This window comes from Pieris napi, chromosome 4 (assembly GCF_905475465.1).
Source record: "Pieris napi chromosome 4, ilPieNapi1.2, whole genome shotgun sequence".
NCBI lineage: Eukaryota > Metazoa > Arthropoda > Insecta > Lepidoptera > Pieridae > Pieris > Pieris napi.
Genome location: NC_062237.1, coordinates 7791244 through 7811021, shown reverse-complemented (window position 1 = coordinate 7811021; position 19778 = coordinate 7791244). Strand labels below are relative to the sequence as shown.

General features: G+C 32.9%; 1 protein-coding gene across 4 annotated transcripts; it reads right to left on the bottom strand.

The window, feature by feature from the left end:
• Positions 1-4109: 4109 nt before the first annotated feature.
• Positions 4110-19635, bottom strand: LOC125048566 (tripartite motif-containing protein 3-like). Of its 4 annotated transcripts, XM_047647300.1 has the most exons (13): positions 19593-19619; positions 19100-19284; positions 17395-17504; positions 16130-16767; positions 14850-15090; positions 11893-12055; positions 11195-11371; positions 10687-10790; positions 10292-10377; positions 9414-9572; positions 8633-8765; positions 7496-7749; positions 4110-6021 (listed from the first exon to the last, which is right to left on the bottom strand). In XM_047647300.1, exons 2-12 carry the CDS (start codon positions 19117-19119, stop codon positions 7499-7501), a joined length of 2082 nt encoding a protein of 693 aa, XP_047503256.1. In that variant the 5' UTR covers positions 19120-19284; positions 19593-19619; the 3' UTR covers positions 4110-6021; positions 7496-7498. The 4 variants fall into 4 exon arrangements, 3 of the variants coding, with proteins under 3 accessions (XP_047503256.1, XP_047503255.1, XP_047503257.1); XM_047647299.1 differs by having other exon boundaries at positions 19100-19634; XM_047647301.1 differs by lacking the exon at positions 19100-19284 and having other exon boundaries at positions 19593-19626.
• Positions 19636-19778: the final 143 nt, after the last annotated feature.

Genomic DNA, 19778 nt, shown 5'->3' with positions numbered 1-19778 from the left:
TCAAATTTGTAATTGCTACGAAATGCCTTAAGGCTCGTAGTAATTACGATTTGTGTTAACATAACCAAGTAAGTCAAATTCTGTTAATTATAAGAAGCTCATGCATTTAAATAGTAGTATTTGAGGGTAGGAACCTATTTATAACCAAATAATTATGTATTAATTCTTGTATCTGCTAATGAATAATTTTTCCTATACTTAGAATGGTAATTGTAAATCTGATTTATTATAAAATAATCAATCTTATTACATTGTTTCTACTTAATCAGATTTAATTAAAACTGCAATACTGAGTAAGTTTAATGAATGGGACCTTTAGTAATATAATTGAGGCGATACAAATTGTCATAAATGCAACATTAATTTCAGGGTCTTTTAACTCTACAATGCTACAATTGATTTGTTTGATGACTTTTGTTTATAGGTAAACAAAATTTATCTATTGAAATTGTGAAAACCCCGAGAGCTAATTAGTGTTTAAGTATTTTTAAGACATGCATTTACGTGAAGTTTTAGTTATTTTTTAATCTTAGTTTTAGTTGCGCTTCAAGGCTATGTTTACCGTCTGTCAGTGTTGCATACTGGTTTATGCGAGGTTCGATTTCCGGGAAAATATCAGTTCTAAGGCATAGTCATTTGTGTATATGCTAACTTATTTGACTAAACATCATCTCAACCACGTCGTTCTACGTCATCATCTCAATCGTACCACGGAATAAATAAGTTTGAAAGGGTCATTTTCGAAGTCGAATTTCGTTTGAGAATTATCTTGAATATCCCACCATTTATGATACTTATGGAAAATCTATGAAGTATAATAGTTTTATCAAGCACGCTTTGGTAATGGAATTGTTGTTAGCCTTTTTATTGTATGTGCCATACTTAAGGATTTCACTTTCTAAATTTATATTATTTTTTATACAATGTGTTAAACATTGTATAAAAAATGTTTTGTCTTTATCACTTTTTACTTAGCAAAAAACAATTTAACTAATTGTTGTATCAATAAGAAGACTTATGAAACTGCGGACGGAAACTGGTACATTACTAAGCCGATATTTAGCTTTTTAATATTTGAATTATTTCACGTGTTCCTACTTATAAACTGTAATAACTATTTTGTAATCAATACTGAATTTTTACACTAAATTTATTTTGAGAAGTGTTTTCGAAATTGATCTCTTGGTTTATAATAAAATTTTGGAATTAGATCTTGTTTTATTTAACCCTACTTAATACTTGAATAAACTAAGACTGAAAGAAAAATATTATACAACTGGACAATTTATTCATGATTAATTTTACAGGTAAATAGCAGAAAATATACTTTTAGGAGTCTTTTTATATTTTTACTCCCAATTGTTTGAGTTACAGTAAAAGTCTTCTCTCTCCATAATTTAACCTTCTTACCAGTTTCAGATTGTAGTATTACTCTTACTGGAACTTTTTGTATCTAATGGATAATAGCATACCTCAAAATTGAATATTATTTTATGAATAAACTCATTTTGGTAAAAAAAATATTTCGCCTGTGAACTGACTATCAGGATGAAGACATCAATAATAAAATATTAGTATATTAATACTTACTTCTTTACCCACAGTTAACATTAAAACGTTACGTTCTCGTCGCATGCGTGGTTGGGGTCGAAAGTAAATAATACAATACATTTCGCGTAAAATTGAACTTTATTGTAATTTGCATAAGTGACATGATTTTTATTGAGATACTCTGTGATTATTAAGTACGTTTCACAGCTTCTGATAAACATTAAATACATTTTAGCTTCTATTATCATGATTACATTCAATTCCTATGCTCCAATGCAAAAATATTCTCACGCCAACACGAGGACGAAGTGTCACTTTGCTTTCTTATACTAAATAACAATTTCTAGGAAAGGCTACTGCGCACTGACGGCAGCTGTGGGCCTAAGTAATCTGCCAATGCTAGTACGACAGGTTTCAACTTTACATACCAGACTAGACCTGAATGTCTTTTCATATTGTAGTAATGACAATATTTCATATTGTAGTACAAACCGTGTTGATTCCGAAACGGTCTTATTAAGGTGTCGTGACTGTGCTAAGTATAAATCGCGTATGTCAAAAACTGGATTTGGCGTACGAGAGCCATAGTTTGCGCTAAATCTCGAACTTCATCAAAAGACTCAAATATCTTTACAACTTCACAATTAAAGTAGCTTTAAGTGACAATAACAAAACAGTCAAAGACTTGAGACTTGTTATACGTTGATGAATTAACGTTCAAAGCAATAAGACCGTTTCAACTATCATAATTACTTTACTATTAACATAAACCTTGAAACATAGGCTTAAGACAATTTCATGTGTTTACTCTCATATAATCTTTTCACTATGTATAAGTGGAATTATCATACATCATTCCACCTAATTGCATTATATAATTGTACATAAATACATAAGCGTTTTGTAGGTGACAGCTAACCGCCTGTCAGTGCGCATACAGCCCAGTGCCGGCATTCTGTTACTTTCAATAGCGAGAGCCACACATATCGCGCAGTACCACTTCAACATTGCAGTCGGGATCACATTCGCTATTGACAGTTGCAGAGTATCGACTCAGTATGATCACAAAATACTTGTACCTATCGCATTTATTGTTAACGCCTAAAGTAAATTCTTCGTGTTTGTGGCTCTATAAATGCACGTAAACTAGAGGCAGTGTTGATGATTTGTGACGATAAAACAGTGTTAAAGATAAACTATAGATTATTATACTATAAGGAAAAACGACAACAACACAGGACACTAAAGAGCGCAAACCTAGTGTCTTATTACGAATAATCACATCGGTTTTTATTCATTCAGAATGAAATTCAATTGAACTTCAGTATTCGCTTAAGATGACGAAATCATTAAATCGATTGGTGACAAGATAGTTGGTCTCAATCTTTCTAAAGAATAGGGGCTCTGATAACCTAACGTTAAGGAAAACAATAAAATATGGTTTTAATAATTAGGAATAGCCGTAACAAGTAACTAACTTGCGCTTAGTAACAATAAGTGTACAACTGTAAGGTAACTATGAGGAAACTACACTAAGGTGCTATTAAATATAATTGTTCCCCGAAAATAAGTCTATCTACTATAGGGTAAGGGAACTATTCAGTATCTTCCGAAAGGACTTTAAAAGGAACGTATGAAAATAGTTTTGAATTGCGAGTGGATCAAATATATTATTTAATATACACACAAACATAAATATATATTTTTATAAATTTTTACATGTCTTCGCCGGTTCATGTTTTACTAATTTAAATAAGCAGCATTTCTATTAAGACTATGTCACTAAGTTGCATATATTTTAATATAACAATATTGTATTTGCAAGATAATGTTGCTATCCTTAAAAATTATGTAGGCGGTAATCGATTGTTAATTCGAGATTGTTTTTAAAAACCTAAGTCTTGTGAAATTATTAAGTATAATTTCGACCACGAATTGGACGCTCAAATAAATAGAAATACAAATAAAAGAGTAGATTTAATAGCATGATAGATAAATAAAGATGAAAGGTTAGTAAGCGTACACATTTAATATCAGTAACATTATTACGAACAATAAAAATGAAGAATTAGTTTAGTTTTTAAAAGTTGTAATGACATTACAGATTTTTGTATGTAACACTCGCTCTGTGTCCATATTTGGAAACGGAAGTACGAACACGCATTGTTCGAATAGTATAAGTGTACGCAAATGGAAAATCGATGCGTTTGAGCTATCCCAAACAGAATACTTGAAACTAATGTTCTGCATATTTCATAGAGAAAATGTGCTGGAAGTGAAATAGCGAGAGTCACGCCGGAACCAAAGCCTCTGTAACTTCCAATAGCGACAATGTACTTCTCTCATTATTCGTAGCGCTGAAGTTGTGACATTGAGATCGCGCGGTACAAAAGCTTATTATTAAGATAGCAATTTTTTTTTTTTTTTGACAATTCACACCAACTGACCTAGTCCCATGCTAAGCTGGTGAAGCTTGTGTTATGGGTACTAGGCAACGGATATAGATACATATTTAAGATAGATAGACATATAAATACAAATTTAAACATCCAAGACCTAAGCACAACACCAAATGCTCATCACATCGATGTTTGTCTCAGCCGGGGATCGAACCCGGGACCCATGGATTCGCAGTCAGGGGTACTAACCACTAGACCAATGAGCCGTCAAATTGGAAGTTACAAAGGCCATGCTTCTAGTACAATATTCGACTTTGTTCGTGAATTTAGTCTAAAAAATACGTGATAGATAAATACGGAAATTACTATTAATTTTACTTTTATAGTTGATAACTTGTGTTTGTTTCCCGGAACCAGAAATTCACTAAACTTTTATATTAATATGTAATAATTGAAAACAATTAATTATTTTTAAAGAGAAAAATTATTGTCGAGTTTATTATCAAAATAGTTGCTTTAACAAAATATTTGGAAATAGTAAAGAGATGTAAATAAATGGCATGGCTAAGAGGATATTCGAGATATTATGTTACTTTGCAATTTCTAAACGTAAACTCATTAGCTCATAGTAAATAGGTATAGTCCAGATAATTGCCTGAAAAGTTTTACAATATGGAATATTTCATTTATACGTGATTGGGCTAGGACATCAGCCAATAAGAGAATAATATGTCAATTGTCAAATTACAACAGGTACTATAGTAATTACCGCAAATCTTTTTGAATTATCAATCATTGAAGCATTTTACTAAGAGCGAGCCCACTCAGGGTACCATTTCTCGCATACATCAAATCCCATTGCGCGACTATGGCAAATGTAAAATATCTTAAATTTAATGTTATAATGTGATATTTTCTAGAAATATTCAAAGATAAGTCGCAAGAACCACGTTTTAAAAATGGAGAAATTGCCCATAATTATTGAGGATTTAAAAAGACAACTTAAATATTATTTATTAAGTTTTTAAATCGTAAAGATAATTTTAAAGAAATTAACCAAAATTCATATTACATTTGTGGAATTATTTTATCTGGCGATGTCTGGGATATCAGCCTGGCGAAACCTTCTAATAATGCGAATTTAAATTGGGAAGGCTCTATGTTAAATTGAAAAACTAAATTACTCTAGCGCATCCACTACCATAGCTAAACTTAACTAATGAAATGTCATATGATATGGCGTAACATTGAGCAGAATTTTAAATTGGGACTATTTAAATCTATTTCGATGGCCTTAAAATTTATTAGAAATGTGTTTTTTAATGTTTTGTGTTACGCTTTAAATATTCAATATTTAAAACTCATCTATGAAATTGCGAGATTAATTTTCATGAAATTATTGACAACGTGGGAACACGTCAAATTACTAGCGTATATTTTTTCATATAATTTCTATTTTTAAAATACGGACAACGGAAACTACGCGAAAATTGTCTGATGTGAATCATTGTATTAGCATATTTTAATGATTTTCATTACCATTCTTATCATTATTGTTGTCATTCAAATGAGGTCTTGACTCAGACAATGAATAAATTTCCTTTAAACTTAGCGTGTTAAAACACGTGAACTAAAGAAATAACAGGACTAGTAAGAAATACGAAAATCGACAAACAAAATACGTCACATAGAAAAAAAAATCAGTCGAAAAATTAACTACATAAACATTGAGTTCTTAGAGAAACTTAAAACGAAATAAATACTGTAAGTACAACTATTGCCGCGCGAATGAAAATATTTCATAACGTTGAAATATATTTTTCGATTAATTTTATTGAATAGATATGATTTTATTTTAAATTTAAGAACAACGCCATCTATTGGGCACTACGTAGTACTAAGTATGTGACATTTTCATTCGCATGGCGTCCGTGCTCTCGGCACTACGTCTTTGGTAGGAATCGCGCGAGATTATGGCCATCATTCGTTTCTCAGTTACAACGGACTAGCATGAAATTCGTTCACCATTCATCACTCCCCCTTGACGACTTTCACTCATTTCGTTCACCTTCTGAAAAGGGAAAAAAATTAATCATAATATAAATCTATTAGCGATAAGCTGTTAAAAAAAATTGTTTTATCAAGGTTCACGGTGTCCTCTACAATCCGCGAAAATAGAGGACACCGTGAGCCATTTTTGCCAAAACCCTCCATCTTTTAGTCGATACCAACTCCGGGGAAATAAATACAGATAAGGCAACTTTCTCTACAGCTGTCATACTTTTTGACATCCAACACCTTTTGTCTTCAGTCACCGTGACCACGCACGCTGTAAAGCACGCGAAACGTCGGATAAATTTAAAATTATGTTAAATAGTTGTAAATTTATAATAATACATAACTTCAATCCGGTAAAAAGTTTTTTCTTTAAATGTGTAAAGGTTATGTAAATCAAAGACAATAGTATCATTAATATTGTCTTTGATTTACGCGAGTATTACAAGTGAGCGAGTGACTGCCATATCAAGTTAGACACTATAAGATATTAAAAATTAAGAGAAATTTTATGTAATCTATCAATATTGCAAATACAAAGTTCCCGGCAGTAGAAGCCGATATGTCAATATTTTAAGACTTATTTATAATACAATATTACTTGCTGTTGCAAACATTCGCTATGCGTTGTGCTCGAGATATATTGGAAATAAAATAATGTATCACGTCTTGGATCAAATTTATTGTTTAAAGCTTTTATCCATATGTGATACGGATATACATTTCTCGAAGCAATTTAAAACGTCGAGTTATGTAAACATAATTTATATCCATTAAAGAAGCTGTATTTAAAAAAATATCAGCCAGGCACATCATGGGACTTGAACCGCAGGCCTTTTGTATGATTCTCAGTAATTGTTTCGGGTCTGGCACAAATGCTGACCAGCTTTTTGAAACAATCAAAAACATATCAGTGAACAGATGCAAAAATGTTTCTGCTACCAATATGACCAGGCTGGACTTCAAACACAGAAAATTATATTTTTTGGAAGATAGCTTAATTATGTCATATCACCAAAAACATAACAGCCGTATTATTAAACGTAGAAAAAAACAGTATTTATTACCATGGTTACCATTCTATTATATGAGAGTAATATAACCTTAAAGATACGGCAATCTTTAATCCACATTTTATAAGGCGGTTTTGATACGTATAAATACTACTATAATTTGTATATTTTACTCGCTATACTTATTATTATTATTTTTTCTTTAGATTTTACTTTATTTTAGTTATAGTAACGGGTTATTTTGAGTTTTTTTTTTGTTAATATTTTTTGCAAATCTTGTACTTCTATCCTCTCTCTGTAGGTGATTCTCTGTCATTGTTCCACATTAGGGTTGCCTGGAAGAAATCGCTTGTTAGCGATAAGGCCGCCCGTTGCCTTATAACTTTTGTAACATGTTTTTTTTGTATTTTTGTTATGTGTATGTTTGTGAATAAGGTAATAAGCATAAATAAATAAATAAATACATAACTCACTAACCATTCACCAATAAGTGTGCAGTCTCAAACAGTCTCCCGCCAGGTCAGCCAATAACGCCTTTTTATTAGGCAGAAGCGTCAAACCCGCGACCCTCCTGGGTCGTTTTTCAGCCAGCTCGCACCCCGCCACTATACCACCCGAGCCCTCTGCTTCCAGTACTATGATAGCGGGCCGGCCGCGTATTGAACGTGCGCATACGATGTGCAAACCATTTTCGGTGCGCTCTAAAGCTATGCCGCCATAACCGCCGCGACCTGAAGATTAAATTCAATAAATGCATGCTAAAACTCGTAATAATTATTAAATGTTAATTCGGTGGTATCGAACTATCAAACATTCAAATATTCGGGTCAAATTATTTTATGTGGTGATTGCTAATAGACAAGTCATACAAAGTCCGGGTGGTATTACAAATATTTATGTTTTGCTTTATAAGTACGTCTTTATACAATTGAATTTCTTATTATACTGTTCCCATACATAAATACTCAATGGCCTCATAGAAAATCAGAGCTTGATAGTGTCCATAGAAAACGTACGGATGCCAAATTAATATTGCACACATATTTATACTTCTTAAGCAGTAGACCATTTTTATAACAAGTTCTTACAGTGTCTATTAAGACTTCCATACTCCTAGGTACTGTGCGTATATATACAAACAAACATTGTGTAAAACAAAAAACTTGGCGATTAAAAAGAGTGGCGGAGAGTTTATTGCTAGTTCTTCTCTTCCATTCTACGCCCTTGATTTGAGAACTGGCATTAAATGTAAAATTAGCATTTAATATCCATTTAATTTTTGACCTTATAAGTGTGCATTGTGTTAGGGAGCGTTCAAGTATTACGTAACGAATTTTTGCTTTTGTAAAAACGCTACGATACGGGGCGGGGATTTAATTACGCGTTATAGTTAATATTATTTTCGACTGACTGTGACTTTCCAGTACTTAACACCACATAATGGTAACTTTTAGGTATAAAGAGTCACTAGGTGGTCAAGAAACGTTTTACTATTGGGTACAGAAAAACGTTACGGCACGTTACATGGGGGGGGGGAGGCGTCAATAATCTCCAAAAATTGCGTGACGTAATACTTGAACGCTCAATGATTTTGACTTTTATAATTAAACTTACCCTTAGGCACAGTCGCACGTATGGACAGCAAATTCCCTTCAGAGTCGTAAATCCTCACCGCGACATCCGCCACAATTATCAAGTCTTCAGTGAGCGCTAGACCACCCACTAGACCCAAGTTACCGCTATCTATCTGAAAATATTGTAACACTTGGCTGAGAAATTTTCCTTAGGGAATCTCGCTGTTGGCCTAAAGGGCCTGAAAGAATTATATATATACTCAACTTTGATTTGAAGATAATTTTAATAATACAGTATAAACTCTATATTGCGCATTTTATAGAGTTGGTGGCGTTATAATTGTCGTTCAACATGTATGAACAAGAAAGCAAGAAAATAAAGTAATTTCGAAGAAGTATATTAGAGAGTTTGATGTTAAATCGAGATGCTAGTTGAAACGGAAATAATAATGTTAAATACTTATTACAAAAAATTCTGTTTATGGTGACTCCTATAGGATTTTGTATATTACTCTCAAGTTATGTGTAATTCAATGTTACAACGAAAACATAAGTTTTATTAAAGTATAAACTTTTATGATTTTTACTAATTTTTATTTTTTAATTCCTGAAAAAAATAATTTTGTAAAGTTTCTTATTTACGTTATTTGCGTATTGCAAAGATTTATATATAGATACATAGCGTATAGGTTCGATTCTCTAATAAATAAAACAATGTTATTTAAGTTGATACGATTGGCAATTTCAATTCCATTAGAAAGATTACTTTGTCAAAATGATCTAAAAAATTAAATATATTTTGTCTGAAGGTATAATAATACCTCTCTCTCAATATTCCCGTCTCCGTCAAACACAAACACAGTTCTAGCTCCATTGTCGGCCACGGCCAGTCTTCTCGAGTCGATATCGGCCGCTACACACACGGGCTCCACTAAGCGATCTGACTTTATTGTGCGGAGAGTAGAACCGTCTATATTCACCTGTAACATATTTTATTGTATATGTTAACGTAAAATTGTAAACACCGTTAGATTGTAATCTATCTCGCGAGATTATAAACTGTCGAAAGATTGTGAACCTCAGCGTACTGCTTACAATTTAACGTATTATTATTCGGTAGATTGTACTACACTAACTTAGTTATCATTCAAACTTCTTTGGTCAATTACAGATTAATTTTACTTCCCAACAATTTCATATAACTACCGAATAATAATACGTTAATTTGTAAGCAGTTCGTTGAGGTTCACAATCTTTCGACAGTTTATAATCTCGCGAGATAGATTACAATCTAACGGTGTTTACAATTTTACGGTGACATATATACTATAAAATGGAATTTGGTATTAATTTGCAGTCAAATAAGGATTATAAAAATTAATTAGAAATATTTTTTTAATAGATAGCGATTTTGTAATAGAAAAAAAATGTTCGTGAAACCTATGATTTCATATGAAATTTATTGGAATGTTATTATATTAATTGAAAATTATTTTCCTATAAGGTGTTAATTTTAAATAAGAAAGACTGAAGAGAGAAGGGAAATGTGGACAAGATACTGCGATTTGTTTCTTAAATACACAATTTCGTAGCAAGAGTACAATTAAAATAACTAAATACCTTTAACTTGAGTTATATTTAAAGTTTTTAGTTTATTTATTAAAACCTTGTGAAGGTAAAAATTTTTTGTCTATATTACCTCAGTGACAGTTCTAGTTCGCCAGTTAACTGCTACCACGCCCTCTGCCGTCGCAGCTATACCCGTACAACTGCGACCTGCTAAACCTGGAAATGTATATTTTAAATTAAGAATAGACTTAGATGCTTTAGTAATTAATAATTGAAATTAAAGTTTTCTGCGTAGCATTGAACATTCTACTTGCAAGAAGGAGAACAACCTTTGGTGACTTTTGTAAATTTTTGTGTCTATGACCTGACTTTTCCCAAGATTATTTCAACGCACGAACAAGTATTTGCGAAAAACATGAAATTTGATGGAAGAGAATTGTTTACTGAATGGTTTCTGAATTGTTAAAAATTAATCAATTTAAGAAAATGCTATAAAATATAAACGCCATACATGAATATCCTTACCTTCATTGACTATGTGAGTTTTAAATGCAAATGTTTCATCATCTAATACTTTCACTCGAGAATTTCCAGCGTCAAGAACGTATATCTCCCGACGTTTGGGACACCTAAAAATATATTTACTAAAATTAATTGGAAAAACTAATATCAAAAACGCTGATGCAAAATTATACTATACACTTCGGTAATAAATACTAGCTTTCTGTTTCGAGTGTAAGATGAATTTTAAAAAGTATTTTAGTTACATATTAAACGTTGCGCATATTAATATTTCATATTATTCTTATATTCTGAACAAGTTCCTTAAAAATGTTAGTTAAATATAAAAGTAGTAAAGTAAGTTTCTATTTAGTGTTTTTAGCTACAACAACACATAACACATATGTATCATTTATAACACTTATTAAACTAATGCCCTAATCTATCTCTTTTCAAAGCGTACACACAATATAACGAATTTTTAAATAAATTAGACACATGATTTAATAAGGCTATAAATTTTGATAATTACCTAGCAAGCGCAACCGGCTGACTTAATTGTTCCTTGCCCGTGCCCCGTGACCCCCAAACAAGCTCGGGCGCAGCATGCGTCTCAACTCGTGCCCGTAATGGCGAATCACGTACAGATCGCGAAAACACGAGCACGCGTACGCAAATTGCGCCTGCGCTCCACGGACGCATTGTTATTCTGAAATCATTTTGTTTCGGATTCAGTTCTTATTTTTTTATCGAGGAATATCGTATGTTTGAAATATTGAAGTATGTTGTTCTTCAATATTGCAAAACAAACGATTTTATTGATCTTATATTATGATCTAATTGATTACATATTTGATACAAATACATTTTTAATATTTTTTTAATGTTTTTCGTAGCTTATATCTAGAGAGATAGGCTACTTCTTGATATTTTACACAGATTATGATAAATCATCCAGCTGTTAAATGTGAAATTAAGAGAACTTAAAGAATTTGCCCAGAACGGACAAACAAAGTGTAAAAAAAACTTAAATAATATACCTACAAGTACATCATATTGGTAAGTCATGCTCTCACAATTTAACACTAAAAATGTTAACTTCTCTTTTTATTACACAGTAACTGCTAAGCGAATGAGGAGTTTTATCCAGCCCAATTTACTAAAGCCACGAGTTATGCAAACTAAAAAACCCGTATGTAAAAATTTAAAAAGGAATAAAACACCCTTTACCTATACATCCCACAATCTAAGTCTGTGACCGTACAAGGTAATGGCGCGTCATCAAGTGTAGCGGCTGCAGTAACGGGATCTCCGCCAGTGCTCCGCGCTTCACCATGATAATCCACAGTGCGAAGAGAGACTACCACTTCCAGACCACAGACACAAGATGATTCTGAAATGATATTATTTTTAGAGAGCATTTATAATAAAAAAAAGTCTTGGTATAGGTCGGTTATCGAAAGCTGGCGGGTTCACAGTACTCACACTAATGCAATTTCACATACAGTATGTTTCAAAATATTATTTTTTTGCCATGCTATACATTTTAGTCCACTCTGGTTTTAGTAAGGTTGGCTGGGTTGTAAATAAATAAAAATGTGTCAAATACATATAAATATTAGGTGCATACGAGGGTGGATCCAAAAGTTCTAAGCCAGACCAAGAACGTGAAAGAGTAGTTTGTGTAAAATTTTTTATTTTTCGACATAAGCTCCATCTAGATCAACACACTTCACTTTACTTCACTAACTATTCTTTCAATACTCCTCTTAGAAACCCCAGTCGCATCTGATGTCAAATTAAATATAACATTTTTTCATTAAACTGTTTTTATTAAGATGCTTAAAATAATTAAAAACATTGTGCACCATTTCACGAGATTGCCCTGGTAATGTTTGAAAAAGGTCAACATGTATAAAATAATAATAATATAAAACATTAAAGATCAACATAAACAGTAGCAAAAGAAACCAATAACTGTCTCCTTTATACTCATAAGCTTGACCAAGCGCGAGAGAGACGGACAGTCTTTTCGTGATGTATTTGTGATTGTATTTCAGTTTGACATCACGTCTCGCGCTTATTCACAGACACTACACAAGCACAAAGTGTAAATGTGTTGAAGCCGCCAGCTTTAGATAACATACCTATACGTAACTGTACAGTATTTTGCGTTATAGCCCGGGAGATAGTGACACAAAATAGTTGGTCATTTGTCTGGTACAATTTTTTTTAGGCTGGTACAAATCGTTTGCCAAAAAAAAATGCGGCGTCCATTTGGAACCGTCCGAAAAGTATGGCATGGTGATTTTCGTAAATGGCTGCACATCGATGATTAACTGTGCAAAAATTAGCCTGGTACAAATGGTTGATTTTTTTAAATCAACGCATTCGCGTCGGTATGGCGGGCTGTAAGTCACACCGGAGAAGTATGGCATGACACTGCCGCCTCTTATTTTTTTATGGACTATGGAGTATCGGAAAATACTAGAATTTTTGTGGAACAAATCGTTTGAAAGTCGTAATTAATCCAACGAGTTCGACTAACGCCCACGCGCTTGGGCCGCCGGTACCAGCGCTATTACCATTAACATTCTTTTTTTCATTTCGTAATAAGACCCCTGTAGAACCGCCATATTGGTACAAATGACCAACTATTTTGTGTCACTGTCTCCCGGCCTATTAGGAAAGGTCGTCCATGTACATTTTGTTACAAAAGTCCTAAGCTACTACCAACCAACTTACTGTAGAGAATGTTTGTCTGATGACGTAATGAAACTGAAGCGAAGCAATAGTGCTCTCTAAAATATAAACCCATGCGGTGACACAGAACCTTTCTTCAGGTTGGTAAATAATAATAACGAAGAAAAGCCTGTACCGATTTTTCCAAATCGACTAAAAGTTCCCTAACCTTTTGGTTTCTCTTATTGTATTAACTGCCTTGCATCAATAAAACTCTCGTTTCTGTTATGCGCTTACTACACATCACGCCAGTGAGGTATGACAGTGAAGATACGACAAAACTTACTATTCAGGAATATTTTTTCATTTAATATGAGTTGGTAATATAAAACCTTACTGTAGAAAAATCAATATGTAACATTATGCTTCTAGGTCAGCACAACTTAAGCTCGATGTTACATATTATCCTACGTGTATTAAATAAGTAAAAATAATTTATCTTGTCTACTTCTATCTACTCTTAAATAAATAATAATAGACTATATTTCTTCTAAATATTATCTAAAATAAGTTACTTTACAATCTAGAGGCTGAAGATTTAATATTATTTTCATAATATAAAATAATTGAGATTGACGGCATTAATTGTGAGAGCTTTCATCGAAACAACTGAAGAAATAATTATCGTGCAATAAAAACTAGATTACATCCGTAGTCGGTCCCAAAGTTCTGTCACTGGCACATTATTTTTAAATTTCGAACATGTTTTTAATGTTTGACTATTGTTTTAAAACAAAAAACAATCACTTTCCTCAATTTTTCACGATGGAGTGGACATTTAAAGAAAACCGAATAGCTGTTATTGCGTTGCACCGCTGTACACACTCGCCGAGTACCATTTTCAAGTTGCTCAAAAATTTGAATATAACGCTTAGGTTTGTGTACCGTACTATTGATAGGTACAATGAAATCTCCAGTGTTGAGGACAAGACAAGAACTGGCCGGCCACGCCCCGCAAGATCTCCAGCAGTTATCAAAGCTATCTAGGCGCGAATAGCAAGAAATCCTGTCCGAAAACAGAAGTTGAATTGCTAAAAAACAATCAGTACAGTAGTTTTTTCAATTGGCATTTTCAGTGAACAAGTGGGCTTTTTTATATCTAGTTTAGATAGATTTGTATTGAATGGAGTTAGGGAGCGTTCAAGTATTACGTCACGCAATTTTTGGAGATTATTGACACCCCCCCCCATGTAACGCGCCGAAACGTTTTCTGTACCCAAGTATAGTAAAATGTTTCATGACCACCTAGTGACTCTTTATACCTAAAAGTTACCATTATCTGGTGTAAAGTACTGGAAAGTCGAAAATAATATTAAAAATAACGCGTAATTCAATCCCCACCCCGCATCGTAACGTTTTACTAAAGGAGCCTCTCCCCCCCCCCCCCAATTCGTTACGTAATACTTGAACGCTCCCTTATGGCAATTGAAACCAAGTCTACATACCTAACTGTAGAGTGCATAAGCCAGGGAATGTTGTACTGGTCCGAACCCTTCCCAGTTCAGCCAAAGCTTCAGTCAACCTCTGGTGAGCATCATTGTGCGCGAAGTCTACCGCTAAAAATGCGTTCTCCCGTGGTTCAGCAAGAGCTGCTGCATCACCCAATCTAGCTCCCAATGCTGCTGCACGACTACTCACTTCCCGTACTTCTACTTGCTGCTGGAGGCCATTGCATTCTGCTTCCACCTGGAATTACAAACACCAAACTAACATTATTGTGTCGAAAATATTTTATTTAATTTTGTCTGTGATCATGGTTGAAAGCTATTTTTTATTCTTTAATTAATTTAAAACAGATATTTGTGATAATAAAACGCGATGTAATGTTTCAGTGCATTTTTGTTAAATGTGTGTTAGATGTGTGTACAACATTTGTTATTAGTACTAATTCATTCTGTGTTGGAAGCTGAACACGTAGGCCAACGTGGTCACATAAGCAAGTTTTGCTTGAGTTCTCTTTTTGGAAAAGTGTTTTTTTTTTAATTTTTTTGTTTGTAAATCTTCTGTAGTTGATATTGTTATGTTAGAATATGAGATAGTAAGCTAATCTGTAGACAATTTATTATTTAAAGTCATGAGGTGTGTTTTAAATATAAATTAAATATATCCTTGTTCTTATCTAAAAGAATACGAGTTTTTTTTGACGGCTTATTGGTCTAGTGGTTAGTACCCCTGACTGCGAATCCATGGGTCCCGGGTTCGATCCCCGGCTGAGACAAGACATCGATGTGATGAGCATTTGGTGTTGTGCTTCGATCTTGGGTGTTTAAATATGTATTTATATGTCTATCTATCTATAATATGTATGTATATCCGTTGCCTAGTACTAATAACACAAGCTTCACCAGCTTAACATGGGACTAGGTCAATTGGTGTGAATTGTCCAATCATAAAAAAGAAATAAAAAAAAAAAAAACTTTCTATCCTAACCGGACCAACAAGCGGAGATAGGGAGTTCAGATCCACTGCATTTCATAATAATATTTAGTGTGGACCCTGTGTCACTTGTACACCTTATCAATTAACTAGAGAGAAAACATCATTATCACTCCCCACTTGTAATAGGCTCAGCTTAAAAGAATAGCTGTTATTATTGTAGTATTTGTATCTCTTAACATTCTTATCAGTTTGTCTGATTCTATAATAGAATTGAAACAATAATACAATGTTTTGATTCATATAGAAAAACGAAACACTTACTGTAATATCTATTGAGTTAACTGACCTTCGTCTTTTCAGCATCTATTAATTTCAGTTGCTCTTCAAGTAGCTTCCGTTTATGCGTTGCAGCGGCACCAGCAGCCGACTTTAATTCGTTATGTCGCTTATCTAAAGCATTTCTTAATTCTGCAAAATGTCTATCTATAGCATCATCGGCCGCCGTAGCAGCCGCTTCCAATCTTCTCAATTCACTTGCCACGGCCTCCCTGGCCGCTCCAAGCTTACTCAGGCACTCATTGGCTCTATACAAGAGTATTTCAGACATTCTTTTTAAAGCTATCGAAAACGGCACTACGGTGTGATCACAGGGTGTATCACTGTGGGGACCGTCGGCACAATGCCTGCAGAAAACGCAGTCACAGGTTTCGCAAAAGAGAAGCTCTCTTCCCGGGTGCGAACTGCATTGGGGTATAACTTCGCGGCGTTGTCTTGCCATTAAATCTAGAAGCTGGTTGACGAGGAATGAGGGTGGTAATGCTGGGACGCCTCCGCGCGGTATGGTGATGAGTTCGCGACAGATAGGACAGCGGAAGCTACCAGCGTCCCGGGTTTGTGAGGCTGCTATACGAGTGAGGCAATGTAAGCACACTGTGTGGGAGCACGGTAGCAATTTTGGAGTATGTTCGCCGCCATCGTACGTACCTGTAAAAAAAACACGTGACGATCATATGTTATAGTAAGCTAATAGAACACTTTTATGAAATATCTTGAATCTGGCAATTGAATATTATTTTAAAACTGTTGAAAAATAACTTTGAAGTGGTAAACGTAATTGTTTATACAGATGTTCTTGACGTCTCCAATTTTGTAACTGAGAAAAACGAGTCGTAATTTCAATATTAGGAGTAGGGCACTAAACGTAAATAACTTACGCAATGAAGAAATAAATCGACATTATATAAACAAATAATATATTTAGTTTTAATGTAAATTTGTCCGTTAAGAGAAATTTATACATGTCACAATCAATATAAGTTCAATGACTTCTTAACTTATAATATTTTGTAATTCCGATAACACTTTTTTATAGTAAATATTACTAAAGGTCAGTTGCGTGACTTCATATCTTATAATTTCATGAATCTTAAGTCTAGCGGTAGTAAATATTAGATTCACTTGAGATCGCGGTAGAATAAAATTCTATCCTGCTTACCTCACTTAGTAACTCGTAGCCCACAATCCATTTAACTAAAATATAATTATAGCAATTGTATTTGTGCTATGTGTGGTAGCAAATAGTGGCATGCTTATAAATGGTAGTGTACTAACATAAACAGGTGCCGCAGGTGAGGAAGCTCTCGTTAAAGTCCTCATAGTTGATGGAGACCGTCTCGACGAGCGTGGAGCTCATGCTCGCCATGCCGACTCCCAGCCGAGAACTGTTTACATTAAATACAGTAAATCATAGGCTAGCCTTCCACTGAAGCGTCTAAAACATTTTTTAAATCTCCTACCTTGTAGACATGTTTTTTAAATTTTACTAGGATAACATTCAATTTTTGAGCTATTAGTCTGCTTTATTCAAAGACAGACTGTCTAAGACGAAAAAAATACAACAAATGTCTAATGTCACAATCTACTTTTCTAAGAGGCATCTGATATAACTAATTATTATATTATGTAAATAATGTAATAAATTCACATTTATTTAAGAGAAAATTAAGTTTTGTTTAAATTCTTGAAAAACTTATCACTGAAACAGACTCAGAAATCTGAGTTTATGGCAAACTTGGACTTCCAGTTGTCAAATTTTTATTCAATATAACTTTACTCATATTTCAGCTCGACTTATTTTAATAAGTTCTCAAGTCAAGTCATTATTTTATGGACTTTTTATACAATTTTTGGTTAGACTTTAAAAAGTTTTATATATAAATAATAAAATTCATAGTCATTATTGATTCTATAAAATTTGTTCAATATTATAACATACAGTGGATATAAGCAGTTAATTGTAACGGAAACAATGCAGATACTAGCAGCATTAATTCTAAATGATAATTAAAACATAAAAGGAAAATACATTATTAATAGCAATTATATTGTATAAGGATAAACCAGAAAACAATTTGTAAAACATTCTTCCATGATAAAGTTAGACCATACTCTAAAGTCTACAACTAACCTTGAATAATTTTCTTGATGTCTTGCATGCTTATTTTAGTTTTTTAAAAAGCCTCAAAGTTTTAAGGTTTAAAATTTATGGATATGAGTTTGCTTATGTTTTAGAATGCAGGCTGTAATACTTTAGGTTCTATTGTAGTCATTGTGTTGAATGAACTAGCCTAGACTAAATCAATGCGGTTAGCTTAAAAGTAGCTGAATCTGCTTTGTAATTGGAAACATTTTCATGGAAGTAATATGATATGCAGAATGTAGTATGTCATGATTCATCAATTGCAACAGATTGCTCCTGATTTAATTCACTGATTGACTCACTTTAATTCACTGAAAAATTGGTAATGATGAATACATTACCAATTTTGGCTTTATTTAAAGTTTGGCATTCATATAATGATATTATTTTCAATCAAAATATAAATTTCAAATAATCAAATAAAATCTCCATAACTTTCAATTTAATTCCCGGTATAGATAACAAAATAATGTAATCAATAATATATAATAGACTAAGCATAGTAAATAATAAGGTATATCAACTTTTTGACAATCAATTAAAATTCATCATTCAAAGTTTGATCTACAACCAGAAAACTATTTACAGTAAAATAATTAAACTACAGATTTGATCATTAATATGATATATATGTGTATATCAATATGGGTAAATAAACTGTGTATGTAACTTTAATATTTTTATTAAAATTATTTCAAATGATGCTAAGGATAGTTGCTGTTTTGTAATTTTGAGCAGTATTTTAGTGCTTAATTTCCAATATATCACAAAAAATACCATGCCTTTATGTAATATGTATGATATAATGAATTAAAAACGATATTGGTTAATACTTACAGAAAAGAGCAACAATACATGGACGAAAATTGAAGACCAGGGCGCGTAAAACACTGTTATAATCACTTTATTTCGAGATCTTCATGCATTTTATTACACATTCATTTTAAACAATAACTGTTTATTTTTGCGGACTTCTGCTACCATAGTTTACAAAGCATACTTCTATAAATAACACCGCGTTCCTGTGTAACACAAGCATACGGTTTATTATTATTATTACAATGGCAAAAGCAGTATGAATCTTTAGTCAATTATTTTACAATAATACATAACTAAACTCTTTCGTAATCGATCGATATTTTATGTTCTCTTCGTGACAAAGAGATCATGATTTATGCTAAGAACGAGTTTTATAAAATAATCAGTACTTATTTACATTTAAGTCCTATTTTAAAGCCATCGTTCTTTTAAAATGTTCGTTATTATTATTCACAACTGAATTTATTATTTGTACCAAATATTTATCTAAGTTATTTTTGTGTAAACTTACTGCCATTACCCCTCACTCCGCAGACCGCAACTGCACTTAGCCTTTCATCACTCATAAAATGACAAATGTCAGTTGTCTGATATTACATTGACAATTTATAGTCTGTTTTGTTATAAACGATGTTTATATTTTATTAGTTTCTGTTAATGCATATATCTAAGTAAAATCAATAAAACATAAGCTTTG

Bases quoted from the DNA above. Each gene is read 5' to 3' on its own strand.
- LOC125048566 (XM_047647299.1), bottom strand. From the start codon at position 19,119: ATGTATTGTTGCTCTTTTCT. The intron at 12,056-14,849 runs GTATGTAGACTT...ATATCATTTCAG, and splicing joins CTTATGCACTCTACAGTTAG to AATCATCTTGTGTCTGTGGT. The intron at 11,372-11,892 runs GTAAAGGGTGTT...AAATGATTTCAG, and splicing joins TTAGATTGTGGGATGTATAG to AATAACAATGCGTCCGTGGA.